The sequence below is a fragment of the Peromyscus eremicus genome, chromosome 1, assembly GCF_949786415.1.
Source record: "Peromyscus eremicus chromosome 1, PerEre_H2_v1, whole genome shotgun sequence".
Classification (NCBI taxonomy): Eukaryota; Metazoa; Chordata; class Mammalia; order Rodentia; family Cricetidae; genus Peromyscus; species Peromyscus eremicus.
Window position 1 is genome coordinate 61,381,954 of NC_081416.1, and position 27,733 is coordinate 61,409,686.

Here is a 27,733-nt window from a genome sequence, read left to right on the forward strand (position 1 = left end):
CTTTGTTTGAGAAGTTATTGAAAATTGTTCATTTTGTTTTTGAGGCAGTTGTGAGCTGCCATGTGGGTGCTGGGAACTGAACCCCGGTCTTCTTGAAGAGCAGCCAGTACCTTTAACCACTGAGCCATCTCTCCAGCCCCTTAGAAAGTTCTTGTTCAGAACCTGTAAGTGGACAGCTGAGCAGGATTCTCTGAGTTTTGAACTCATTTTAGTTATGTGTCCATTGTACATGAATGAATTATGCTTCCTGTATGCCTAGTCCTAAGCAAGCATCCAAAGATCCTCTTGGGCTACACCCCAACCTTCTCCCCAGCCCCTACTAGTCCCCTTTATCTCAAACCCTGAAACATTTAAGCAGATGTCTTCCCAAAATACCAGGCACGGTGAGGTGTGCATTCCAGACCACTCAGTGTGTGACGTGTCTCTTGATGGCACTGTGAGGAGCAGTGCTCACCAAAAGAAGCTTGGGTTTTGGTTGTTTTTTGAGGCAGAGTATCACTACAAGCCCTTGCTGGCCTCAAACTCATGGTAAACTTCCTGCTTCAGCATGCCAAGTGCTAAAATTATAGGCACGAGTCACCAGGCCTGGTAAAGGACCCTCTCTATTTTTTGCATGCTCAGATGTAGCAGCACATGGTCCCTGAAACCACAGTTGTCTCTTCTGGCTTGAGCACAGATCTTTGCCTTGTCACAGGTCTCCATACTTTCTCCCAGGCACTTGACAGTTTTCCTTGACGTGTTACACCCAATATTTCTAGGGGCACATTCACTTTTAGGGGGCAGGGGAGATCCTTTCCTTTTCTCCACACATAAAGCATTTTCTCAGCACCACTTTTTCCCCCAAGAGTCCCTTCCTGGGACTTGTAAAGTCACTTTGGCTAAGCGTCACTCTCCCTAGGTAACACGTACATCTTGGCGCTGGATCATGAGGGACATCTCACCATCTGCGTCATTTCCGCAAATATCTTGAGAAGGCAACTTTTTTTGTTTTTGTTTTGACAGGGTTTCTCTCTGTGTAACAGCCCTGGAGAGAAGGTAACTATTTTATAAGTCATTTTCTAAGAAGGAAGGGAAAGCCCTTTCTGAGTGGTGTGGGAAGCCCTGTGTCTTGCTTGGCTTGAGTAGCTGCAGGCGTCCATGGCCTGCGGTGGGTGGTTGGGGGTTGGCAGACCACAAAGACATGCTTGTCCCTGGACAGAGAAGGGCCTTGTTCATGGAAATATTTGCTGGTGGTGGAGCTAGGCACAGAGCAGTAGCCACCAGCAGTCCCATACGCAGAGAGCTTATAGGCTGAGCAGCTTGGAAACTGTCCCTGGGTTTGGGGGTCTTAAGTACATTCTCTAGTCTATGGCCAGACCCTCTTTAGCTGGGGTCCCATGGGGAGTGCCAACCTTCCCTCTCCCCAGCTGACTTGTTGGGTAGGGATCAGGGTGTAGGTGTGTTGCAATTAGGAAAGTTCCACTTGAACCCCAGCCCAGGTGACCTGGCCTCTTTGGGTCTCATTCTTGGTCTAGGCCTGTATCTTAAGTTGTGACTGAGGTCTCCCGATGCTGAGGATAGCGCTTGGTGCATGGTTATAATGTTATCCTTCATTAGCAGGCCATGAATGAGAAGACCGGGCCTGGGCTGACTCACCCTGCCTGACACGGTATCACTTGGATCTCTATCTCATTACTAGGCAGCTGGGTTGGGTGGTCCTTTGCTATCTTTTTAAAACGGTCCTGAGGGTTGAGGATGTAACTCTGTTGGCACAGTGTTCGCCTCTCTGCCCAGTACCGCATAAAACTGGGTACATGCCTATAATCCCAGCACTTGAGAGGTAGAGGCATTAGGGAATCAAGACCATCCTCAGCCACATCAAAGTTTGAGGTCAGACTGTGCCTCAAAAGAATTAAAAAGGAGAGCTGTCTCAGTCTTTGGGAACACTTCCTGCTGCAGAGGACCAAGGTCTGGTTTCCAGCATCCATAGCTACCCAAAACTCCATTCCAGAGGATCTGATATCCTCTCTGGCCTTTGTGGACATCAGCCACATAAGTGGTGTACATACATACATGTACAGGCAAACATTCATACACATAAAATAAAACAAGAAAATCTAAAAACATTTAAAAGTAAACATTTTTACTTTTTTTTTTTTTGAGACAAGGTCTTACTATGTAACTCTGGCTAGCCTGGAACTTGCTGTGTAGATCAGAAATCCTCCTGCCTCTATTTCCTAATTACTGAGATTAATGGTGTGTGCCACCACACCTAGCTCTCTATTTTTTATTTTTTTTTTATTTTATTTTATTTATTTATTATATATACAGAAGAGGGCGCCAGATCTCATTACAGATGGTTGTGAGCCACCATGTGGTTGCTGGGAATTGAACTCAGGACCTCTGGAAGAGCAGTTGGTGCTCTTAACCTCTGAGCCATCTCTCCAGCCCCCTCTCTATTTTTTAAAGGTGAAAGGTCCTTGAGAGAAGCAGGGACAACTTCTGAGAACCCAGCTACTGTCTAGTTGGGGCCAGAGCACATGGGAGTGAGGAGCTGGCAGCTTCTGGGATAGGGGAGACTGCTTTAGAGGTCTGGAGTCTCTTCAGCTCTCTGGCAGCAGCATTAAGTGTCTGAGAAGAGGTGACTCAGGGATGTGGAAGTAGAGCTAGCTGAGGAGGCAGATACAGGATCTGGAGACCCCTTACCATCTTGGAGCGAAGACTGTTGGAAAGACTGGGCCATGGACTTGTCTGAGCTGGGAGGCTGGGGGGTCTGAGAGCTGGGGGCCAAGCCTGGCTGGGTGGTGGATTAGTTGAAGAACAGAGTCTGTGCAGCTCACTCTGCACAGTACATTGAGGACTCAGAAGACCCTCACCAGGATTTGGTTCTCCTGCAATATTAGAATGCAAGACAGTCCCCACCCACACAAGGTGCAAGATGTTTATGCAAGATGCATAAACAGCAGCCAGCAGATGGCACCAAAGGTCTGCTCCAAAGGCGAGTCTCTGGCCAGTTAGGCAGGTGCCCTTGAAGAGCAGATACCTGAGTGCCCCCTGATAACTTGTCAGTGGGGTCTTTCAGGCCCAAGCCCTCTTTTGACATCTCCCTCATCTCTAAACTGCCTCTACCTCCCCTCTGGCTCATGCTCCTGGGTCTGTTGGACTTCGCCGCTATTCAGAATGGGCTCCTTGAAAGCCAGCTGATGGAAGGCTTTGGGCCATCTAGACACCCTCTGGAGTCTCTCCCAGAAATATCCCTAGGGCTATTTTGGATGGATGTGGAGGTGAGAGATGTCCCCTGGCATGACCACAGCACCACCTGTGAACGGGCTGCTTTCTGCTGGACAGCTCTTTGAAGGGGCATGGCCAAGCTAGGTGATACACAGGTGGAATCCCAGCACAGGAGGCTGTGGCGGGATGCCTCAGAGTTCAAGGCCAATGTACTATCTCAGAAGAAAAAGAGGAGGAAGAAGAGGAGTCAGTTTGAAGACTGAGGTCAGAGCACTGCTACCCCGAGACAGACATGTAAGTTGCTAGGAGACAACTGGTTTATTGACATAGCTGTGGAGTCCCCACTCTCGTGTGTGGTTCTGAGTCTCCAGCCAGTGCTGGGAAACTCAGCAGCCACCAGCACGAAGGCTGGCGGGAACAGCCAGCGGAGACAGCTGTTGTCCCTGTTTGTCCCGGGCTGTTTAGGTGGGATAGGACATCTGCAGTCAGTACCTATGTCTAGTCCATGCTTAGATCACCAAAGAGTAAAGAATACAACATACTCTATACCAGCAGGGCACCCAAGGCCTCCTGTCCCGGAGCCCCTGACCAGGTTGTTCTTGGGGTGCTAGCAGCGTGGGCAAGGGAGTGGGCAAGGTCATCAAGCTGGCCAGCTGGGAGCTCAGGCCCATCCTGCAGTTGGTGCACAGTGGATGCAGGGGCAGGAGGATGTAGAAGCAAGCAACACAAGGGAGTTGTGTGGAGTTGGGGCCCAGCATCATAAGGGACAGGAGCCTCCATGTGCACGGGGAAGGCCAGGGAAAGAGACCTCGTCCACCTGCAGGGTGCTGGGGCCTTGGCAGCAGGTTGGGGGGCGGGGACTGGCACTGCCAGACACAGGTTTGGCTGAGGCTGGTTTGGAGAGGAGAGTATGGGCTGGGGCTGGGGCTGGGGTGGCAAAGGAGCCACCCGCAGGTGTAGCTGGGCTTTGTGCACAGTACCCTGCCTGGAGACAGGTGACCCAGCTACACCCAGCCCATCTGTGTCCTTGGTATAAAATAATACACATATAAAAATAATACTCCATCATACATTAGGGTTGGGACTGCGACAGATGCAGCCTCCCCTCTGCCTCTGGCGAAGTTTGCTGGTTGGTCTAGCTGTCCTCCGCTCTCCTCTGGTTCTTGGTGTGAATCTTGTTCATAAGCACCTCCAGCTCCGACCCACTTTGCTGTTTTTAGGAAAGAGATTGGACCTCAGCCGGGAGGTGGAGGGATAGGGTGTACAGGTTAGGGCTGTTTTCTGCTTTCCCAGTGACCCCAGGAGCAGGTTCACGTGCTAGTGAAGGAAGCAGGCAGGAGCCGCTCACCTCTAGGAAGGCCTTCTGAACCATGAGCTGGCTGTACACGCGACTGCCCTCTTCCCCGCACACTTTTTTCAGCTCCTCCTTGTTGAGGGAGAAGAGCTGGGGCCCGGTCAAGATTCCCAGGTTCTCCACGATCCTAGGGGCAGGTGGGCGTGAGGGCAGGGCTGTGGGCGTGGCGGTGTTCTGGCCCTGCCCCTCCGGCTGTGTACACACGGCTCACCTGCCACTGAAGGCCTTGGCTTCCAGCCAGGCTCGGACCTCGTCGGGACCTGACTGGAAGGTAAGCGGCAGGTGCACGGGCTGGCTGCGCTCCACGCGGAAGTGGCGCTGCGGCTGTGCCTTGATGTGGCTGATCTTTTTCATGAGCTCCTCATTGACCTCGTCCATATGGTGGATTAGCTCTGTGGGGCACACGCTCTAAGCCCCTCCAGTTCTTCGCCTCTCACCAACACCCCCCCCCCGCGCCCCGCCCCGCACTTCTGACCCCAAAATGGTTCTACTTACCTTCTTTGTTCCCTGCGAAAATTGGGGGCACTTTGTGGGTGGGGCTGGCAGGACCCCAGTATTTCTGGCCAGACTGCAAAGGGTGGAGAAGAGGTGAGGGGTAAGGTGAGGGACTGTTAGGGCTTACCCAGGACCCCAGGTGTGTAGGCCAGCCCTTCCTTCCCTTGAGTAAGACCCCAGGAACCCACACCAGCCCTGGGCCCAGCTTGGGGGCAGCAGGTTTCCAGGGCTCAGGTTCAAACGTCACATTGAGACCAGCTGCACCCCTGACCTTAGGGGCTCTGACTGTGTTGGAGACAGAATGGAGCCGTGGCAGGCGATCACCTGTTCCAAGGGGGCACCCACGTCTTCCTGCCGAGCCTCAGCCAGGATGTTGCAGGGCACGTAGCCAGCCTGGCCACTGCGATTTCGCAGCTTCCACCACTGCCGGCCATCCTCCAGCACCTGCCAAGGTATCAGAATGTCCGTGAGACCCACCAACACCTGTGTGCAGACCCCTAGACATACTAGAGTCAGATGCTGGGACCCCTTGCCAGACCCTTTACAGAGGGGCAGAGAGTCCTCCAGGTGTCTCCTGAAGCCCAGCTCTTCATCTTCTGGGCACCGTCTTGGCCTAGTGGGCTACCCCACACCTGCCTGGCCTCCCCAGTCCTGGGGATAGGGTGCCTTTTAACCTGATTCTCTGAATGTAGAGCTTCCCTCATCCTGCTCCACTTTCTGTCCCTCGGTGGGTGGCCTGGATTCATGTTTGGCACAAAGAAGCTGGTCTACCGTAGTGCTCTTGGGTGGGCATGAGTGACAAGACCCTGCTGGTTTCTATGGAAAGGCCACCCACCATTGTAGACCTTCAGGGATCCCCCAGACACCAGAAGACAGCTCAGTGACTCAGCCAGATTGTGGTGGGGGGCCAGAGAGGCCCCTGTGGGCCCAGGTCAAGAACCCTGGGAAGATGGGTGGATTACACAACCTGGTCCCAGAGTACGCCCGCCCCACTTCCCCCGGATAGCCCAAGTCCTCACCTCTAGGACCTCATCCTTGAGCACGGACAGCTCATTGGCGTTGCGTGCTGTGAAGTCATAGAGGATCTTCACATACTTGGCCATGGCTGGTGTCGGCTGGTAGCCCCTGCAGGATCAGGAAAGGTTAGGGCCCAGGGCTGGACTGGGGTCTCTTCCAGCTTCCCAGCTGCGGCTGCCTCTCGCTCTGCTGCCCAGGTTGCAGTGGAGAGAGGCTGTGCTCATTAGCTGGGAACGGAAACTGTGACACCCCAGCAGGCTGGAGGGGGCAGAACAGACTCCAAGAGGCTGGCCCAGCCCAAACCGTCTCAGGGAGTCTCTCTTGCTCTGCTCCTCAGAGGGACTAGAGCCAGAGGTGTGCCTGGGGAGTGACAGGGTCACACTTTCCCAGCTGACCACAAGGTTAAGATAGTTTCAGAGTCATAGTCCCTTAGAGGCAACTATGTGTCCTCTGGAAGCCCTCCTGCATCCTTGGGGCAGGGTGGGCTCTGGCTATTGGTTTACCCCTCAGCCAGGTCACATTCCTGGTTAGCGAGGCCCTGCTATAGGGCAATGCCCTGTTCAGGAGCGCTGGAGAGGAAGGAAGACTCGGGGATTCAGGTGTGTGCCCAGTGTACTGACAGGCTGAGAAAGATCCTTACATGTGGTCCTAGCAGGGACACTGTAAACAAGCTAAAGAAGGCCAAGGAAAGGGGCTTGCTTGCTGGAAATTCCTGTATCTAGCTCTTGAAAGGGAGCCCCAGGACCACCAGGTAGACCCTGAATTGGAGTAAGAAGCAGAGGAGGGGGAGACAGGAGGGGCACCCCCGTTTCTTGGGCTTGTGTTTTATTCACTGTGAGATGTAGGATGCACAGCAGGGGAGGGGACAACCTGGGACCCTCGCTCTGTGTCCCAGCAGCACCACAGTGGGCAGTGCTTCCTAGAGCAGCTGCCGTTCAGTACGTCTGTTTCTTTTTTTCCTTTCTTAGTTCAGTAAGTTTCTAACCTTGATTTTAATAAATTGATTTTTTTTTTTTTTTTGAGACAGGGTCTCACTGTTCAGTCATTGGCTGCCTGGGACTCACAGAGATCTTTGAGTGCTGGGATTAAAGGTGGGCACCATTATGTCCTGGCCTTATTTAGGGGAGGGAAGAACAGGTTCTCACCCTGTAGCCTAGGGTAGCTTGGGACTCTATGTAGCCCAGGTAGTTCAGGTTGGCCTTGGAGTCTGAGCAAACCTCTTGCTGCAGTCTCCTAAGTGCTAGGAAAAAAGTCCTCACACCTGGCGTTTTTGCTATTTGTTTTTTGAGACAGGGTCTCATAAAGCAGCCTTGGCTGTTCTGGAGCTCACTATGCAGACTCAGAGATCTGCCTGCTTCTGCCTCCTGTGTGCAACACCACACCCAGCCTCCATCCCTTTCTAACCTTGATTGTAAAACAAGAAAGTACAGAAGGAACTGATGTGAATTAAGGTTGTAAAAGCATATGTAACTTGAAATTTTCCCTTCAATTGTATGTTACAAGGTTAAGAAGAAAATTAGTGCTTAACACAAAACAAACTCAGTGGTATATTTGTAGGTTTTTTGTTACATAATGCTTTGCCTGGGCTCCCCACCCCACCCTCCCACCCCCCACCCCCGCTTACAGGTTTTTTGCTTATGTATTATAGAAGTTTCCGATTTTGTGTTTTGATGGGATTTCTGTGTGTGTGTGAGAGTGTGTGTGTGCATGTGCTCGCGTTTCTGTGTCTGTACGTTTCTTTTTGTTTGTTTGTTTGTTTTCGAGACAGGGTTTCTCTGTGTAGCTTTGCATCTTTCCTGGAACTCACTCTGTAGCCCAAGCTGGCCTCGAACTCACAGAGATCCACCTGGCTCTGCCTCCTGAGTGCTGGGATTAAAGGCGTGCGCCACCGCCGCCCGGCTGTATGTTTCTTATAGAAGTTTCCAATTTTGTGTTTTGATGGGATTTCTCTGTGTGTGTGCGTGTGACTGTGTCTGTACGTTTCTTCTTATGCTGTTTCTTTGGCTCTCTTTTCTTTTGCTTGTTTATTTTGTCCTATTCGGGTTTGTTTGTGGTTTTTTGTTGTTGTTGTGAGAGAGAGAAATAAAGGGTGTGGATTTGGGTGTGTGGGGAGGATCTGAGAGGAGTTAGGGGGAGAAAACCATAATCAGAATATATTATATGAAAAAATTATTTTCAGTAATAATTATATAAAAAAAGAATAAAATTGGATTCCCCTTTGGAAAATAAGTATTTTACACCAGAACAAGGAATTTGCCACGTGTGGCGGCAAGCATACTGGCCACTTGCCACTGCGTGTGGGGTTCTCACTCCAGGGGGCTTACCTGTTAGTATGTGGGGAGCTGCCTGGAGGTACAATGTCTTCTGGGACTGGGGTCTCAGAAGAGAGGCTGTGCTTCGGGGAGTGCCGTACAGATAGTTGCCTCGCAGGGGTCAGCTGTGGAGAAAGCAGGGAGCCTGGGCTTGATGTGGGACAAGCTGGACTAGAGGGACCATGATGAGTCTCAGGACCAGGGACACAGGGGAGGAGCTTGATGAATGTGTTGTGACCTAGCTGTGACCTAACACCATTGAGGACAAAGGGTCAAATACCCAGGTGAGCCAAGGTGGCCTGACATTGCAGGGGTTAAGGTAGGCTGTACATGTTGCTTTGGGGCCGTCAGGGTGATAGCACAGGTGGGCTGAGGATGTGAGCTCTGGGGAGGGGTGGCCATAGGCGGGGTGGGGCTGGGCTGGAGTTCTGACCTGGTCACTGGGCACAGATGCTAGTCCCTCCACTTCCCAGGGAGCCTCCTGTAGGACGTCCAGGGGTGGTTCCCAGCCGCTGTGGAACTTGGGTACATAAAGTGGCACCTGTGGCTCCCGGGGCCACTCAGAGCTGTGGTTGGCAGTCCAGAAAGTCAGTCACATACCCTGCTGGGACCAACCCACCAGGGACCTCCATCTTAGTTCGTATCTTGTCCCTTCTCCATACCGAGGCCTCATCCAGGTCTCCCCCAATGATTCCCACAGTGTCATCTCTTTGGGGACCAGGTGGCCACGCAGGAAGCTCACAGCTTCAGTGGACAGCAGAGGGCTGGAGACAGAGCGCGCAATGTCTGGGCCGCCACAGGTGTTGACAATCTGGACACAGAGTGAGTTTCAGTGGGGGGCCCAGCCCACCAAACCTACCAGACCCAGCCTACCACCCACCCACCACAGCTCTACAGGCTGGCCCTCAGAGAGGGACTGTGGCCTCCTGGGAACCTAGACACAGCTTGAATATGCTAAGGTGGACACTTGTTCCCTCCGCCCCAAACCCACGGTGTGTCATTCTGTCATCCCTGATCCCACCCTGCCCCAGCCCTAGTCACCAGATCCAGAGGCCCAAAGAGGAAGTGCACCAGCTCAGCTGCACTGGGGTTTTGGATATGCTTTTGCAGCTTTGCCTGGGGGTGGGAAGAACAAGCAGGTGACAGATGGCATGTGCATGTGTGAGCCTGTGTGACACCCCACCCTCACGACCAGCACAGGGCGGGGCTGACTCACCAGCAAGTTGATGGCTAGCTTGGTTTTCTGGAAACAGTCCACAAACTCTCCTTCTGACGGGGGCCGGGCTCGAAGCGTGAGGACACCCTCTAGCAAAAGGTGGAAAGCTGTGAGCCTTGGACCCCACAGGGTGGCTGATGGGTCCCGCCTGTTGTTGGCTACTGTCCCCATCCAGACTCGACTTTCCTCCAGCTCCGTGTGTGCTTGCCATGTCTTGCCCCAGGGTTGTCCAGCCCTTTCCCCGTTATTCCTGTCGGTACCTGCTGGCGCCTTCTTGCTCTTCTTCTTCCCCTTCTTCCGCTGGTTCAATTGCTTGAAAGCCTCAGCTGCCTTCTGTAGCCGGGCCACAAACCATTCAATGTCGTCCAGGGCACAGTTGAGGATTTGCTGAGGTTAGAAGAGGGACCAGGGGTCAGCCACTGCCATCCCCACCTGCTGTGGGGACACTTTGGCAACAGAACGAGCCAGGCCCAGTGCCAACGGGAAGCGGGCAAGGATGGCCAAGAGTCTTGGAAAGCTGGGCACCCACCGTTTCCTTTTCTATTCTCTGAGCCAGCACGGCCCGTGGCTCCTCATCCTGGGATTCCCTGCGGCGATAACCTGGTGGGGGATGGCGCAGGTGCTGAAGGGCTCTCCATAAACCCCAAGGGGAGTCCCCAGGGGAGTCCCCACCCACCCCTTAGCCTACCTGGCTCACTGAATGGCACTGGCAATGGCAGGCCCACACGGTTCTTGGCCTGAGGGGAATCTCCAGCCTGTCTCTGGAAGGGAATGGGGGCCGGGCTCTGAGGAGGAGGCAGGATAGACTGCCGCTGACGGATCTTCTCCTGGTGTCCCCTAGAGGGGAGGGAAAGGCACAGCTCAGCCCAGCCACCCTGCAGCCCTCACTACCCAGGCTGCTGTGCCCCAAGCGAAAGGGCGAGATCCTTCACTTTCCACACCCCCAGGGCAAGGCCCTACTTTAGGGTCTGTGGCCGCATCTTCTTCCCCAGTCGGTGGTCAGCCAGGGCACTCTCAATGTCCTCCTGCACCAGCTCCGCCTGGGGACACAGAGGTGTCAGGCCAGCTTGGCCCCCTGGCCCCCTGCCCACCCCTGGCTGCCTGCCTCACCTCCACCTCATCACAGTGGAAGAAGTGGATGTCTGGCTTGCTCTGGTCCGAGTCCTGGCACACCAGCAGCAGCACGGAGGAGTAGCGGAGCTGGTTTAGCACTGTCTGGCTGTGCTGCACGGTGGGTAGCGGGAAGTTCTCCAGCTCCTCCTGCGGGAGGGTATATGATGGGCCAGCTGTGCCTGACAGGCCCTGGGTATGGCTGGAGGCTGCCATCCTGAGCACAGATAACATTGTATGCCGCTGAGGAGGGAACCCCAGCTGTGGATAGATAGTTCTGGCCATCGTGTGTGGAATATGCTCCACAGATAGAAACACATGTGTAACTCACAGGCACAAAACAGGAACCCAGCCCAGACTTGGCCCATAGGCAGGGACAGACACGAATGGGGATGCCCCAGAGCATAGGCCCCTGAGGCACAGCCAGGTCTGGCTTGATGCAGCCAGCCAGGCTCTTGCAGAGAACAGTGCTGTCCTGGTTGCTCAGCAACCTAGCAGATGCAGATCTAAGCCAGCCTAGGGTGCCAAAAGTGGCCTAGACTCTCAGCTAGATCCATTTTCCCCTACCCACCCTCAGCCCCATTCCCTTCCACAGACAAGCATGGCCACACACATCTGGGTGAACTGCACGTCTGGCCCTGCCGCTGCCCATCAACTCCCTGCACCTGCTCTTGCCAACTAGTACCTGAGACTCCACGTCCAGCAGTCGCAGTGACTTGTCGTTCACCTGCAGCAGCACTTCCTGGGCCCAGACCTTTTCCTTGGAGCTCAGCTGCACCAGCTTCCGGATGGCATCATCCACTGAGGCAATAGCCTCGCTCTTGTCCATGATGAATGTGGCCAGGTGCTAAGGGAAGGGTCAGAGGTCAGTGCTGGGCACACAGCTCTTCTACTACTTAAACCCTGGGCACAAGGGAAGGCCTCAGCTGGCTGGGGACCCTGAGGGAGCCACAGCTATACCTCAGGTGGGGGGAACTGCCCTTCTGCTCTGGTGTGTGTCTTTGTGGGTCATGATTGCTGACTAAAGTCCTCAAAAACTTTCAGACTGGGGCAGGAGAGATGGCTCAGTGGTTAAGAACAGTAGCTGCTCTTTCAGAAGACTGGGGTTCAGTTCTCAGCACTCACACAGCTGCTCACAACCCTCTGTAGCTCCAGTTCCAGGGGTTCTGATGCCCTCTTCTGACCTCTACAGCCGCGAGTCGCACATGTGGTGTACAGACACACACATGCAGGCAAAACACCCATACATATGAAAAAAATAATTAAACCGTTTTCCAGACTGCCTGGATATGGTGGTACATGCTTTTAATCCCGGCATTCAGGATTTAATCCCATCTGCAGAGGCAGGCAGATCTCTGCGAGGTTGAGGCCAGCCTGGTCTATATAGTAAGTTTCAGGCCACCCACAGTAAGACCCTGCCTCAAGAAATGTACATAAACAAGCAAGCAAACAAACAAGTAAGTGACCAGACTATTGCTCAGCCTTGTGCCACTCCTCTTGTGTCTCATGACACTGTGATGGAGGGACAGTGGCATTTAGGAGCCTCGGCCTTTGCCCCCACTGTCCTGGCCTCCCTTCTCTCACAGACGGCACCTTCCTTATTGCTTTTGTTTTTATTTCTTCTGTCTTTTTGAGACAGGGTATCATTTATCCCAGGCTGGTCTCAAACTGAAACTCTGCTATGTAGCTGAGGATGACCTTGAACTCCTGATTCTCCTACCCTGTCTCCTAAGCACTGTGACTGCAGGTTTGTGCCATCATATCTGTACAAATCTGTGGTATTCAGGGTACTGAGCGTCAAACTGAGGCTTTGTACATCTTTTTTTTGTTTTCTGTTTTGTTTTGTTTTGTTTTTAAATATGGAACGCTTCATGAATTTGCGTGTCATCCTTGCGCAGGGGCCATGCTAATCTTCTCTGTATCGTCCCAATTTTAGTATATGTGCTGCTGAAGCGAGCACTTGTTTTCTTTTCTGAGACAGGGTTTCTCTGTGTAGTTTTGGTGCCTGTCCTGGATCTTGCTCTGTAGACCAGGCTGGCCTCAAACTCACAGAGATCCTCCTAGCTCTGCCTTCCAAGTGCTGGGATTAAAGGCATGCACCACTGCCCGGCTTATAAATAGCATTTTTTTTTTTTTTTTTTTTTTGCTTATTTTGAGACAGGGTCTCATTTTTGCCCTGGCTAGCCTGGAACTCACCAAGATCCACCTGCCTCTGCCTTCCAAGTGTTTCTGGAATTACAGGCATGAGACATAACACACACACACACACACATACACACATACACACACTATGTGTGTGTATACATATGTATATACACATATACACATACACAGTGTTACAGACATGTGACACAATACTATATATATATACATATATATACATATATATATATATATGCACACATATGTAGTGTATGAGTGTTTGCCTAGATGTGTGAATGTGCACCAGTGTCTGCTGCCCATGAGTTTCAGAAGAGGGCATCAGATCCCCTGAAACTAGTTAGGGATAGTTGCAAACCACCATGTGAATGCTACGAATCAAACCCAGGTCCTATGCTCTGAACCATCTCTCCAGTCCCTGATGTAACTTAAAAGCCTGTCTCTGCCTCCTAAGTGCTGAGATTAAAGACACGTACCACCACGCCCCGACCCAATGTAACTTTTTGACAAAGTGAACTAGATGAAGTCTGACTAAATAAAAAAAAAAATTTTATTTACATGACACTCTTAAGAGACTATTATTTCAGGATTGAGATGGCCATTGACTTTTTCACCTATCCTACTCGCCCATGAGCTACACTTGTGTGTTTAGACCCAGAGAAGCAGCTAGCTGCTCTCATCCTGCCCAGCCTCTCTACTGACAAATTGGTGGCATCTTGAAAAGCATGTTTGCATCTTCCCCTTCCGAGTCTATTGCAGGTAACCTGCACAGATGCAGTCTATTGCAGGTAACCTGCACAGATGCAGTCTATTGCAGGTAACCTGCACAGATGCAGTCTGTTGCAGGTAATCTGTACAGAAGCAGTCTGTTGCAGGTAATCTGTACAGAAGCAGTCTGTTGCAGGTAATCTGCACAGATGCAGGTTTAGTACAGGTTGGTGGCTGCAGACAGGTCCAGCAATGGGTAGCCAGTGGGATAGGAGACAAGTCTTCCATTTCTGTGAGGCAGAATAAACACGGAAACCAAATCCAGCCACACAACTAACCAAACAAAATCATGCTGCTAGGTGATGAAACAAGACTCAGGAAACACCAGAAGACTGAATCACAGAATTCGTTGACCTTAGGGGAATGAGAGTAGAAATCAGTACTGAAAACTTCAGCAGGGTGTGGTGGGGCAAAGCTGTAATCTCAACACTTGGAAGGTACAAGACAGGAGAGCAGGGGTTCAAAGTCCTCTTCATCTATGTAGTGTTCCAGGCTAGCTGGTCTGGGAGCTATGGGGCCCTGTCTCAAAAACCATCAAATAAATAAATTAAAACTAAGCTGGCCATGGGGATAGATGCTAGTAATCCTCACACTTGGGAGCAGTGGGATCAGGAGTTCCAGGCCAGTTTGGGCTACAGAGTGAAACACTGCCTCAAAAACATATGAATGAATGAATGCATGAATGGCATTAGTAAATAACTTATGGGTCAAAAATGAAGTCACAGCCAGGCAAATGTCAGTGGCTCATGCCTTTAGTCCCAGTAATCAGAAGACAGAGGGAGGTGGCTCTCTATGAATTCCAGGCCAGCCTGGTCTATGAGTTGCAGGTCAGCCAGGGATACATAGTATGACCTTGTCTTAAAAAGAAAAGAAAAGAAAAAAAAGCCAGGCAGTGGTGGTGCATGCCTTTAATCCCAGCACTCAGGAGGTGGAGGCAGGTGGATCTTTGTGAGTTCAAGGCCAGCCTGGGTTACAGAGTGGGTTCCAGGAAAGGCTCCGAAGCTACGCAGAGAAACCCCGTCTCAACAAATAAAAAGGAAAAAAAAAAAGGAAGAAAGAAAAAAGAAAAACAAAATAAAAAATGAAGCCACAAAGTCACAATGTACTTCCATATCACAATTTGTGAGATAAACTGTTTCAGCAAAACTTTTAGCTTTCAATGAATACTAGTTTTTTTTTAAAAGCATTTAAGATCAATTATCTAAGCTTTTACCTTAATAAGCTAGAAAAACCTGCTGGGTGTGTGGTTCAGTGGTAGAATCTTGTCTGACATGTACAAGGCCCTGGTTTCCATCACTAGCCCTGAAACTAAACAAACAAAGCAAGCAAAACACAATAAAACAAGACCCAAAGTATATAGAAGGAAGGAAATTAAGGACAGAAATCCACAAACTAGTGAACAATCAACCAGAAAATTAAGTCAAAAATTTAATGAAGTCCAAAGTTAGCCCCTCAGCAAGGGTAATTAGAGGCAACACTGATATCCAAGCAGGACGTGGTGATGATGTATACCTGCTATCACAACACTCTGGGAAGCAGAGGCAGGTGGAAGCAGGAGGGTCACTGCAAATTCAAAGCCAGCATGGTCTATGTAGCAAGTTCTAGGCTTGCTAGGGCTAATTTGAAAGACTTTGCTACACACACAAAAAAAAAGAAAAGAAAAGAAAAGAAAAAGGAAAGAAACAACTACAATAATAATAATAATTAAAAAAACAAAAACAAACAGAAAGAAAACCAACAAAAAACCGAATGAACAAATAAAAATACCCTGATGATTTTCAAAAGCCAAAAGAAAAGAAGAGACATTATTACAAATCATACAGACATGAGAATGTAACTTGTATACAAAGGAAATCTCGAAGGCCAGGCATGGTGGCGCACGCCTTTGATCCCAGCAGTCAGGAGGCCTAGGCAGGTGGATCTCTTGAGATCTGGTCTACAGTTCCAGAACAGTCAAGGCTACACAGAGAAACTCTGTCTCAAAAAGACCAAAACAAAACATGCCATGGTTATCATATAGAAAATTGAGATAAATATCTCCAAGGGACATTTGTTAAAAAAAAAAAAAAAAAAGTCTTCAGGGCTGGGAAACTAGCTCAGTGGTTAAGAGCACATACTGTTCTTGTAGAGGACCGGAGTCTAATTCCCAGCACTCACATCAGGAAGCTCACAGGTGCCTGGAGCTCTAGCTTCAGGGAGCCGACACCTCTCTGACCTCCTTGGGCACATACACAGACACATACACACACATGAATGTTGTGGAATATTCCTGTACACTATGTGAAGATGTATTGCTGTGATAGGTCTAATACAGAGCTGAATGGCCAATAGCCAGGCAGGAGGTATAGGCAGGGCTTCAGGGCATAGAGATAGCTCTGGGAAGAAGGCCGAGTCGCCAACCAGCCAGAGAGGAAGCAGTATGGGAAGCACAGTATAAAGGTAACTGAGCCACATAAAAAAATATCGGTTGGGGATGGAAAGATGGCTCAATGGTTAAGAGCACTGACTGCTCTTCCAGAGGACCTAGGTTCAATTCCCAGCACCTACACGGCAGCTGACAACTGTCTGTAACTCCAAGATCTGACACCCTCACACAGACATACACGCAAGCAAAACACAAATGCACATAAAATAAAAATAAATTATTTTTAAAAATCAATTAAAAAATATGGGTTAAGTTATAAAAACTAGTTAGGAACAAGCCTTAGCAAAGGCTGAGCTTCCACAATTGATAATAAGTCTTCATGTTTTTTTCTTTCTTTTTTTGTGAGCTGGCAGTCCAAAGAAAAATCCATTTACATATAAATAAGTAATAGTCGGGCAGTAGTGGCGCACGCCTTTAATCCCAGCACTCGGGAGGCAGAGCCAGGCGGATCTCTGTGAGTTCGAGGCCAGCCTGGACTACCAAGTGAGTTCCAGGAAAGGCGCAAAGCTACACAGAGAAACCCTGTCTCGAAAAACCAAAATAAATAAATAAATAAATAAATAAATAAATAAATAAATAGATAGATAGATAGATAGATAAATAAATAAATAAATAATAAAAAATGTAAAAGTCTTCAATGAAATTTTAGCAAATCAGCCTATGAACACATCTAAAGTATCTTTTTTGTTTCTGCAGTACCAAGGATTGAATCCAGGGCCTCATGTATGCTAGGCAGCTACTCTGCCACTGAACCATATCCTCAGTTCCATTAAAAATTATTATTTATTTCAGGGCTGGGCATGGTGGTGTACTCTTTTAATCTCAACACTCAGAAGGCAGAGGCAGGTGGATCTCTGAGTTCAAGGCCAGTCTTGTCTACATAGCAAGGTCCAGGACAGCCTGAACCTCTCTGAAAAAAACAAAATTTAATTTTTAAATTAATTAATTAGCTAATTAATTAATCCATCCATCCATTTGTTTGTTTATGTATTGTCCTGTGTGTGTGTGTGTGTGTGTGTGTGTGTGTGTGTGTGTGTGTGTTTGCCCTTCCGTGTGCCATGTGCATGCAGCAGCCCATGGAGGCCAGAAGAGGGCACTAGTTCCCTCGGCGCTGAAGTTGCTAGTGCTTGTGAGCTGCTGTGTGGACACTGAGAATTGAACCCAGGTCCACTACAAGAACAGTAAGTGCTTTTAGCCACTGAGCCATCACTCCAGCCTCAAACCATTTTTAAAGATTTTTTTAAAAATTATTTTGAATTATGTGTAGGTGTGTGTATTTGTGTGTGGGTATGTGCACATGAGTGCAGGTGCCTGTGGAGGCTGGAAGCACAATTAGCTGGCCTTGAACTCCTAACCCTCCTGTTTCCACCTGCTAAGTGCTAAGAGATTATAGGCTGTGCCGCCATATTCAGTAGGCTAATACATTTTGTTTGCTTCTTCTTTTTTGTTAAAAGACAGGGTTTCTCTATATAGCTCTGGTTGTCCTGGAAATCACTATGTGGGTCAGGCTGGCTTTGAACTCCCAGAGATCCTTCTACCTCTGCCTCCCAAGTGCTGAGAACAAAGGAGTGTGCAACCATGCCCAGCTGTTTGCTTATTTATTTATTTATTTATTTATTTATTTATTGGGGTTTTTTGTTGTTGTTGTTGTTTTGCGCCCTCCTCCCCCAGCTGAGGACCAAACCCAGGGCCTTGCGCTTGCTAGGCAAGTGCTCTACCACTGAGCTAAATCCCCAACCCTTATTGTTTGTTTTTTTTTTTCTTTTTTTGAGACATGGTTTCTCTGTACACAGACTTGGCTGTCCTGGAACTCACTCTGTAGACCAAGCTGGCCTCTAACTCACAGGGATCCACCTGCCTCTGCTTCCTTAAACAGCAGGTAACTGGAAGGCAAAAGAACAACACTGTGGTGCACGTTCCTTGGTGTTCACCACAGCTCTCTACTGGGCTTAAGATCCTATAAACAGGAGAGAAGTCATGCCTGGTAGTGAAAACCTGGCCATCTACCCAGGACTAGTAAAGTCGTGGATCTTGGAGGAGAAACTACAACCGCCACTTTATTACATCAGCATAATCCCTAACTACATTCTAAATATTTGTCCTTGTACCCATAGATAAGTGTAGTCCTCACCCTTCGACAAGGAAAGTTCTCTCTGCAACAAAAGAAGACCATTACAGAAAAACCACAACCAATCAAAACGCAGAGCTGTGGCACCCAGTCCCATCGACAAATCTACAAGACCATGCCCACACCTAAAGCTCAGGGAACATTGCAGAAGAGCGGAGAGAGATTGTAAGAGCAGAGGATGGGGCGTTTGCTGTGAGACTGTCTCCTAGTAACGTCAGAAGCTACACTCAGAAAGTCTCACCAACATGACTGTCCAAACATGAACGTAACCAGGATGACACCAGTGGACATGCCCAAGAGGATGGGGTAACCCCCAGGCCTGCACCTCAATCCCTCACAAAGAGCTACAGGCAACCCAGGAATGCTGAGAGCAAGAGAAGCAGTCTTCCCCAGGGAAAGGCACACTGGCTGGTTATCCAGCACCAAATGATCAGCCCTGAAAACATACATACAAGCAACATTGTATAGACTGAGCAGGTTGTATATTTAGGAATATATATGTATATACATGTATATGTGTATATGTAACAACAATTAATGAAAAAAAGTGGCCCTTGATTTGAAAGAGAGCTAGAACAGGTAAATGGGAGGGTTTGGAGGAAGCAAAGGGAAGGGGAAATGGTGTAATTATAATTTCAAAAAATTAGCCAGGTGGCAGCGGCGGCGGCGGCGGCACACATCTTTAATCCCAGGACTTGGGAGGCAGAGCCAGGAGGATCTCTGTGAGTTTGAGGCCAGCCTTGTCTACAGAGTGAGTTCCAGGACAGCCAGGACTATACAGAGAAAGCTTGTCTTGAAAAACAAAAAAAATAGGGGTTGGGGATTTAGCTCAGTGGTAGAGTGCTTGCCTAGCAAGCGCAAGGCCCTGGGTTTGGTCCTCAGCTCCGAATAAACAAACAAACAAAATAAATAATAAAATAAAAGGGACTGGAGATATAGCTCAGTTGTTGAGAGTACCTTTTGTTCTTGCAGAGGACCCTGGTTCAGTTCCCAGCACCTACATGGCAGCTCACAACTGTCTGAAACTATAGTCCCAGGGAATTTGATGCCCTCCAATGGGAGCAGACATACATGTGCTACACATACATACATACAGGCAAAATACTATAAAATAAATAAATCTAAAAAATTAAAACAACAACAACAACAAAAGTAACAAAACAAAACAAAACCAATACCATTTGTGACAGATGTGGTGGTACATGCCTTCAATCCCAGCACAAGGAGAGTGGGGGAAGGTGGATCTCTATCAAAACCACCCTGGTCTAAATAGCAAGCTCCAGATCAATCAGGGCTAGAGAGTGAAACCCTGTCCCAAATCAAAACCAAAACCAAACAACAATAGAACCTGACATGATGATTTATGTGATAAACATAACGTAATAACCGTTGCACTAGGGGAACCTGTCACAACACCATTGGTAAACTAATGAATTTAAAAATAAATATGACGCCCACAATAAAAGCCAGAAAACATTGTTAAAAAAAACTAAAGAAATCTTCTCAGGCAGGCAAATCTCCAAGTTTGAGGCCAGCCTGGTCTACAGAGCAAGTTCTAGAACAGTCAGGGCTGTTACATAGAGAACCTTGTCTTGAAAAATGAAAAAAATTAAAGATGGAGAAACATCCCATATCTGTGGATGGGAACACAAAATATTGTTAAGATGCCAGTTCTCCTTAACTGATAACAGATTTGACTCAATACCAATCAAATGCTAGCAATGTGCTTATTTATTTAGAGACAGGGTCTCAAAAAATAAAATAATAAACCTGATCATGAGCCTAGATGCAAAAGACTACTCTACCACAAAAACACAGGAAGGATTCTTCATTGTTAGACAACAACTCTTTGGAGATTAATAAATAATCAGAAAAGAAAAATGGGCATATAACTAGATGTCTCCAAAATCAAATATGTCTGCTCACCAAAAGACTATGACACACTTTAGTTAACAAATTACCTAATGGAGGAAGTTTTTTTTTTTGTTTTTTTTTTTTTTAAGACAAGGTCTCTGTATGTAAGCCGGGCAGTCTTGGAACTCTCTGTGTAGATCAGTCTGGTCTTGAACTCACAGAAATCCAACTGCCTCTGCCTCTGCCTCTGCCTCCCAAGTGCTGGGATTAAAGGCATGTGCCACTATGCTCAGCATAGAGGAAGCTATTTCTAATCTACACGTCTAACCATATGCACCAATATTTCTATAAAGCCAGGGCACCCCTGTATACCTGAAGCAGGGCAGTGGTAGGGGAAAGCCTGGTTTGGACCGTGGAAGAGATGATTGGAAAGTCTGCTCACACTCTGTACATGTTTTTTTTTTTTTTTAAAAAATAAGTTCATGAAGCAATGAACAAAGGTGGTAGGTTGTGAACTACAGCATCTCCCTTTTAGGGCAATAGTCTTCAAAAAGACAAATGTTGGGGATGCAAGACGGATCAGCATTGCTAGGGGTTAGGGTTGGGTGGCACTGAACACAAGGAGGTGTGGAGAAGTCTAGGAGTGGTGGAACTGTTCTATGTCCCACTGTGATGGCAACAGAACTGTGTCCCCCTTTAATTTATTGTAAAAAAAAAATCCAAAAGAAGCAAGCACAACTTCAGTGGCCCCCCTACTGTTTTTCAGCCATCAGAGAGGGGCAGAAGAATCTTAATGACACCCCTGCTCCACTGGCCTCTGAGCAGGCAGGAAAGGTCCCCACAACAGCTAGGCAGAGTTAAGCAGTATGGACCGAAGTCCAGGAGCCAGGCTGGATGCTCTAGGTAGTTCCACACCAAGGAGGACAAAGTTCCACTTCTGAGAAAGGTGGCACACTGTCTGCAGAGGAAGAGGCCAGAGGCGACCCCTCTGTGCCTCCATGTCCTGTCCTGGGACACGGAGTTGCTGTGCTCACCATGTCACGGTCCATTGGCCCAGGTGGGTGATCAGCAGGACTGAGGAGCCATGGGGATTCCTGATGGCTCTTGTGGTCCATAATACAGACAAGGAGGCAAGGTCCCGAGGACAGCAACCTGCCTCACATTGGGGTACGGGTCTTGTGTGGGGTGAGGAGACAGGGGAAAGCCAGCAATACAGAGGACCCACTGCCAGTGCTGGCTATTCTGGGGCTCCCCTTCTTTCTTCTGTCATCCTTCATGATCCTACAAGCACAGGCTATGGCTAGGAAGCCAGCCCGCTCCCAGGCCCAGGAAGGACATTTTAAAAGTTCTTGAATTCTTGGGGCAAATGAAAATGAGGAGGAGAAGGGCCACTCAAGCTGGCAGCTGGTCAAAGGGCACAGGTTATGCCTAGACTCGGCAGTGCCATCCAGGCTCCCTGTAGAACTCAATAAAGGGTGTCTTTGTTCCAACACGTTCCTCCCAGTGCAGTTCCTTGTTTTGGGGCCAAGATGACAACTTCCTTCCATGGTCTTTTCTGAGCTACACAGTGACATGGGTGGTGTGGGCCACGGTCACCAACTTCTGGAGCAGGCTCCACTATGAACTCCCTCAAGCTTAAGGAAAGCTGTGTCCCCACCCTGGCTGGGTCCAAAACCAGCAGGGGCAGTCCTTGGCTCTCCCTTCCCACTTCTCCCCGAGCCTCAGTTTCTCTACCTGTCCCAGGAACAAAGGGAAGAGGGGGAGTTTCCTGATCCTCACCTGGACATGGTACTGCGATGTCTCATGCATGATGACGTTAGAGTTGGAGTACTTCTTCCTCTGCTCTGGATGGAGAGACAGATGTCATGCACCCCAAAGAGTAGGGCCCAGTCTAGTGGGATTGACCCCCAGGAGCCACAGAGGAGAACTGAGATGAGGGTGCTGCTCTCTGAACCCCTCCCAGCCATTAGGGAGGATGCAGGCTGGAAGTAGCACTGAGGCTCCTGTGGGGACAAGGGGGATCCACAGGAGGCCCTCTGGCTTGGCCCCATGACAGGCCCCCCTGGGGACCTGAGGCTTCAGAAGACAGAGACTTATTCAGAGTGTGTTGGGGGGGGCAGCCTCTCACTGAGGGTTTGTTTGGGTGTGGGCAGGAAACTCAGTCTTATGTAATGGAGGCTGTCCACTTCCCTAGGGAAGGAGTCCAGGCCAGGGCTAACCTATCCTACAAGCCACCATCGGAATACGGCACAGTATCTGGAGCTCTTGCTTTCCAGGCCTCCTTCTAGCATCTAGCATCCAGCATCCAGAGGCACAAATGAGGGGCATGGCTGGGCAGAAGGAGCCTGGTCCCCTGGAGCAGATACCTGGCAGCTGGGTCCCATCTGACCCCACCTACTCGATCGGGTTGCAGGGCTGCACAGGAGAATCAATATTAATGCTCCTTGAATTATTCGTAAAGGCCTCTCCCCTTACAGCATAGCAGACAGCGTTCAGTGGCTGGGGAGTTTTGCAGATAGACATCCAAAGTTCTCAGTGGATTAGGGTCCAAAGGCCTCCTCTGGGCACTTGGCACGACCCAAGGCTAGAGCTCAGCCTTGGGCCAAGCAGGGATGAATCACCATGGTCACATCCATCTTCCTTAAGTCCATACTATCCTTAAACTTCACTCACCAAACAAGTCCTTTGCGCTCATCTTGGGCATACCATCAGACCGGCCCAGGCTGCCGCTGGAGGGGGAGAGGCAGGTGAGGGCAAGGCTCACGGCACACACACAACACACATACACACAACACAAACACATACATCTAACTGCCTGTAACTCCAGCTCCAGGAGATTCAATACTCTCTTCTAGTTTCTGTGTGAAAATACACACACACACACACCCGGAGTACTTGAGGGGAGATAGGACAACACTTACTTGGCAGCTCCTGGGCAGCAGCTCATGGACCCTGACTGGCTCATGGTGTCCCCAGTGGTGGCCAGTGTCAAGGACGACAGACCTCAGTCTGGCTGGAGTCTAGAGCCCAGTTCCTGGCTTCCACCTAAGGACAGAGGAGCCCAGCTGACACTTTCTCCTGGCCAGGCAGGCTATGCCTGGGTCTCCTTTCTTATTCCTGGTCCAGGAACTAGAACCTTTGTGCCTGGCAGGACTCCTCAGGGGATCCCCAGGATCAGACCCACGCTGTTGCTGGTGGCCTCAGACCTTTGATTCTCTGCAGGGATGCTCCTAGAAGCTGTCAGGGAGGCTTTGAAGGAGAGGCTAGGGGAGGAGTACCTTGAGGAGAGAGGACAGCTCCTTCAAAAACCCTGAGGAGCCGGGGGCGGCAATGACACACGCCTTTAATCCCAGCACTCCTCGGGAGGCAGAGCCAGGAGGATCTCTGTGAGTTGGAGGCCAGCCTGGGCTACAGAGCAGAGATCCAGGACAGGCACCAAAGCTACACGGAGAAACCCTGTCCTGAAAAAACAAACAAACAAACAAAGCCCTCCGAGGAAGTGAGAGGATAGCGGGGAGGGTAAGGCTGGAGACCCAGGAGGGCAAGTATAGAGGGACCCCACTGCTCCTTCCCTAACCCAGGCTTCACTCTAAGAGACCCCTACATATACATGTGGACATGCCCACCAGAGACAGCTCCTCCAGATCCAGCAAGGAGGCCAGCTCTTGGGTGACCCTGGAGCGGGTGGTTGTAGGGCAGAAGTTTTGGGGTGGTTGGCCTCCTCAGTACAAACCCAGGTGACCACATGCAAGGCCCCTCCATGATAGACTTCTCAGCCCTGACCTCTCTGAACTACATTTTGGGGAAACTGAGGCATGACCATCAGTATGAGCAAACTTTCCTTATAGCCTAGACCTGGACCCTTCTCTGAACATAATAGAAGCTGGTGGCCTGGGCAAGCCTGACATCAAAAGGGCTGGAGGAACCTTCAGTGATAAGCTGCCTTCATGCCCCTGGAGAGACAGGTAGACAGCATTTCTGACTGTCCTTCTGGGGCTCTATGGCCAGCTCTCCCTGAGGTCTTGGGTCTACTTGGGTCCACATACAGTCTACCTCTGTCTGATGTTATCAGCAAGACCACCATCTCTTTTAGCTTTAGAATTTGAGTATGCTAGGGTAAGGCCACCAGCCAGGATGCTGGTATGAAGGCTCAGGTGCTGGACCTGTATTCTAGTACTTTCTGGTTTGACCAGGTCTTGAGGGGTGGGCCCCCAGGAGGTGAGGACTACGGCCTTAGCTATTACATTGCCCAGCTCTCCTGCTGTACTCCTACCCACACCCCAGGTCCTGGCTTGTGAGAAGAGGCTGGGCCAGATTGCTAGGTCCACCTATCCATGGAGAATGTCCGGAATGCTCATGACCTCAGTAGGTGAGTTCTAGTGTTTGCTTAATGGGATTCCTGGCTAGCTCAGCCAAGGGCACCAAGCACGTGGGGCCAGGAATACACACACCAGGGCAAAACAAACTGCTAGAGACCCAGGCCTGAAGGCACACAGACTCTGAACAGGCTCAGACACGCAGCCCTGCCCTTGGGGGAATCTAGGCCAGGACCTTAGGCCTAGGTAGGAGGCATGACACCAGGCTACCTCTAGCCTGCAAAAGGCTCACTCCCGGGAGGCGTCTACAGCTGAAGGGGGGTGGGTGAGGGGCAGGAAATCTTCATAATCCACTGCTGGTGAAGACGGAACACCCAGGCCCAGTAGGTGTTTTACTGATTTACTGTAGCCATTTTCCGGGTTGAAGGGAGGCCCAGCATGCTGGAGTGTTTGGTAGGTTCTGCAGTGGAAGGGGAGGAGGCCCTGGCAGGGCAAGGAGGGCGGAAGAACTGGCTCCAAGTTCAAATTCCAGCTCTACATGCTGAGTGACCTTGGGGAGGGGTCAGCTTAGTCACCTGGGCTCTTGGCTGTCCTCGTGGGAGCTGGGTGTGGCCCTGGAATGAGATGGGGGAGCCCCTTGGGTCCTGGCTGGGTCCTACTCTGGGAACAAAGTTCAGGAATCATCAGGGGGGAGCAACAGAGGCTGAGGATAAACTGGAAGTCTATTGGTGGGAGGGGATGTGTGCACCAGGAGAGATCCAGGCAGGCTGGGTGGGAGTGACGGGCCAACCAGTCCCGGTTAACAGACAGGTCTAGTAGAGGTCTACACACAAGGAGGACCACAGTCTAGGGTGGGAGGGGCCCCAGCAGTGCCCTGCCTCCCTCAACAGCCAAGGAAGGCTGCACAGGGAAGACAGCAGAGATGATCTGTGGACATGCCTTCCCCTTCACTGCCTCCGGGGATACCTTCATGTAGGAGCACAGACTTGTCAGTCCCAGGGACCTTGGGCAGCCAAGCTGTGGATGTCCATAGGCCCTCCCACTAGCTGACCCCCCATCACTGTAGGGATCTACTTATAGCTTCTCCCCGCTACCCCCGAGACTCCACACCCCAACTTTGACCTGGAGACTGACCCAGCCTGATGTTTTCCTGGCTCTGGGTTTCTTTTGAGCTCAGGGAGGCAGGAAAAGCCAACCTTCAGGCACTGGGTGGTATACGCACTCCAGAGTCAGACCCTGAAGGAGGTCCTGCCTGCTGGATGGAATGAAGGGCCTCCCGTGCTCACCACCTCTCCTGTCAACTGCCAGGTTCCCCTCATCCGCCCCAGGGCTGGGAGGGGGCCGGGACCAGGGCGAGTGAGTCACACACCACTGGCTTAAAAATATCATTGAACACTGGCCGCCGCCCGCTGGACCGACCGGGCCTCAGCCGAGCGGTTCTTGGGCTAAAAGTCCAAGGGAAATTCAGGCCCAGCCTCTCTCCCAAGTTCCTACGCTCCACCCGCAGCCCCCAAACCCAGACTTAGCTGTCCCCAGAGTCCCGCGATCCAGATCATCCCAAACCTCACACTCAGGTGTCCTCAGCTGGGTTGCCCTCCAAACCCAACGCCCGATCCAGAGTCTCGGGCCAGAGATCCACATCCCATGACCACTCTGGGAAACTGAGACCCAGCTTGGCAAACTCCTTGGCTGAAGCGCTCACCTGTATGCTCCGGCAGCCAGCGCCTGCGCTTGGCTAGTCTCCTAGGTCAGTTTGTCTGCCCGGCCGTCTGTCAGAGCCTCTGCGGCAGTGGAGCTCCCTCTCCCCGGACAGGCGGGACCTCTGCTGGGCCGGATAGGCCGGGGCGGGGCTGTGAGAGGAGGAACCTGAGCGACAGGTTACCGAGTCACCCGGGAGTGGGCACCCGGGAGGCTGAAGGAAGGGGGCGGGCCTGGGGCACCACTCCCCCCACCCTCCTCCCGCACAGCACAGTTCCGCCTCCCTCGCCTCCCTCGTCTCCATCTGTCCTCCCAGCGGTCCCCAAAGCACCTGGGGCCCCTTCGCAGCTGGGCCTGAAGTTCAGGGTGCGGCCCCAGCTGCTCTAACTGGCTAAGCTGCAGCGGCAGGTGGGGACGTGGACCGGCCTGCAGGGGCAGTACTGGATGAAGCTTATGAGGGATGCAGCCATGCGGAGCTTTCAACCAAGCCCTATCAGGTGCCCTCCACCCCCAAGTTGCACTGGGACAGAGCTCTTTAGTGGTTCAGTCTGGGGCCTGGGATATTGGGTTCAAGGCTTTGAGTCTGAGAGCTATTAGCTCCTGGGTGGGGGCCTCTCCCTCCTTCACATATAGGAACTCCTCTAAAGTCTGTCCAGCTGGAGCATCCCCTGAGGGATGGGCTATTTATGGAGAGTTACCTGTCCCACCACATTGACTTCCAGAATACCCTGCCCACTCTGCTGACAGCTCGGGCCAAGATTGGGTGAATTTAGAGCAGTCAACTGGCTGGCTAGGAGGAAACAAATGGAATTATGGCCCACTAGCCAAGGGTACTGCCCTTATGTGAACAAGGGACCCTAAGGCCCCGGCTATTGTTCCCGGAGTTGGGACAGAGGAAATGGGTGCTGCCAGGAAGTCAGAGGCCCAGGCTACAGTCCCAGAAGGCAGGGCCCTGGCATGTTTGTCCCGAGCAGGCAGTCAGCACTGCCTAGGGCATTGAGTGCTCTGCTCCATACATAGGGCCAGCGGCACGGACCCACCTGACACACTGTCTGGGACACCACAGGTAAGCTGGGTGGCAGAGGTGGACTTGGTCCTCCAGGCCCAGCTCCTGATGAACCCCAGAGAGGCTTCCTGGTTCCCAGCCCTTACTGCTGACCTCACAGAACTGGCCCAATCTTGCTCTGCCTGTGACCTTGCCCTGGCCCAGAAAGCAGGGGTCAAGTGATCAGCTGTGTAAAGGGAGGGGCAGGTGCATGTGCTGGCCCTGACATTCCTGGGCAGAGCTGGGAAAGGTAGTGTGGGAAACATGTAAGGCAGCTCAGGTGGGGCTCCCTAGAGCTGCTACCAGTGTTCACTTTGTTGTGAGGCAGCCCAAGCTGCTGGTTGTAGCTGATGTCCACTCTGGGCCACCTGAAATACCACCTCCATGTGGCCAGTAAGAGTAGAGGGGTTAAAGGCTTGAAACTCTGGCTTACTATGTGGGAAGGTGACAAGCTGCCTTCCCAACTGAGGTCCTGACTTGATCTGCAGGGAGTGGCTGAGCCCCCCAGATCCACTAGCCTTAGCCCATTCTGCAATACCCAGACTATACCTGCTTGAGCTACAGGGTCAGTGGGGAGGGAAGTGCCCCTAGGCTTTCTAGAGCACTGGTCCTGCCCAAGTCTGCC

The 27,733-nt window shown here is 50.8% G+C and overlaps 1 protein-coding gene, 1 long non-coding RNA gene and 1 other non-coding gene across 4 annotated transcripts; 1 reads left to right on the forward strand and 2 right to left on the reverse strand.

Annotated features, from left to right (window-relative positions):
- Positions 1–4,265: 4,265 nt before the first annotated feature.
- Eps8l2 (EPS8 like 2) lies at positions 4,266–26,230 on the reverse strand. Its single transcript, XM_059264588.1, has 21 exons — positions 26,068–26,230; positions 22,971–23,094; positions 22,723–22,778; positions 21,829–21,893; positions 11,400–11,561; positions 10,715–10,864; positions 10,565–10,644; positions 10,293–10,441; positions 10,134–10,204; positions 9,865–9,991; positions 9,605–9,693; positions 9,430–9,504; positions 9,051–9,199; positions 8,822–8,954; positions 8,401–8,513; positions 6,079–6,184; positions 5,384–5,503; positions 5,060–5,132; positions 4,776–4,956; positions 4,559–4,691; positions 4,266–4,420 (listed from the first exon to the last, which is right to left on the reverse strand). Exons 2-21 carry the CDS (start codon positions 23,012–23,014, stop codon positions 4,346–4,348), a joined length of 2,151 nt encoding a protein of 716 aa, XP_059120571.1. The 5' UTR covers positions 23,015–23,094; positions 26,068–26,230; the 3' UTR covers positions 4,266–4,345.
- Positions 9,028–18,421, forward strand: LOC131912083 (uncharacterized). Of its 2 annotated transcripts, none has more exons than XR_009379515.1 (3): positions 9,028–9,210; positions 11,292–11,579; positions 18,182–18,421. It is a non-coding gene; the product is annotated as an uncharacterized LOC131912083 (long non-coding RNA). The 2 variants fall into 2 exon arrangements; XR_009379514.1 differs by having other exon boundaries at positions 9,030–9,210; positions 11,310–11,579.
- Positions 12,568–12,674, reverse strand: LOC131902828 (U6 spliceosomal RNA). The gene has a single exon (XR_009377114.1). It is a non-coding gene; the product is annotated as a U6 spliceosomal RNA (small nuclear RNA).
- Positions 26,231–27,733: the final 1,503 nt, after the last annotated feature.

What these genes read in the sequence shown, in the direction of transcription:
- Eps8l2 (XM_059264588.1), bottom strand. Translation starts at nt 23,014, where the DNA reads ATGAGCCAGTCAGGGTCCATGAGCTGCTGCCCAGGAGCTGCCAA. An exon ending in GAGACCTGGATGAGGCCTCG is followed by an intron (nt 8,955 to 9,050) that starts GTATGGAGAAGG and finishes TGCCAACCACAG; the next exon opens with CTCTGAGTGGCCCCGGGAGC. An exon ending in GCCAAGGCCTTCAGTGGCAG is followed by an intron (nt 4,692 to 4,775) that starts GTGAGCCGTGTG and finishes ACCTGCCCCTAG; the next exon opens with GATCGTGGAGAACCTGGGAA.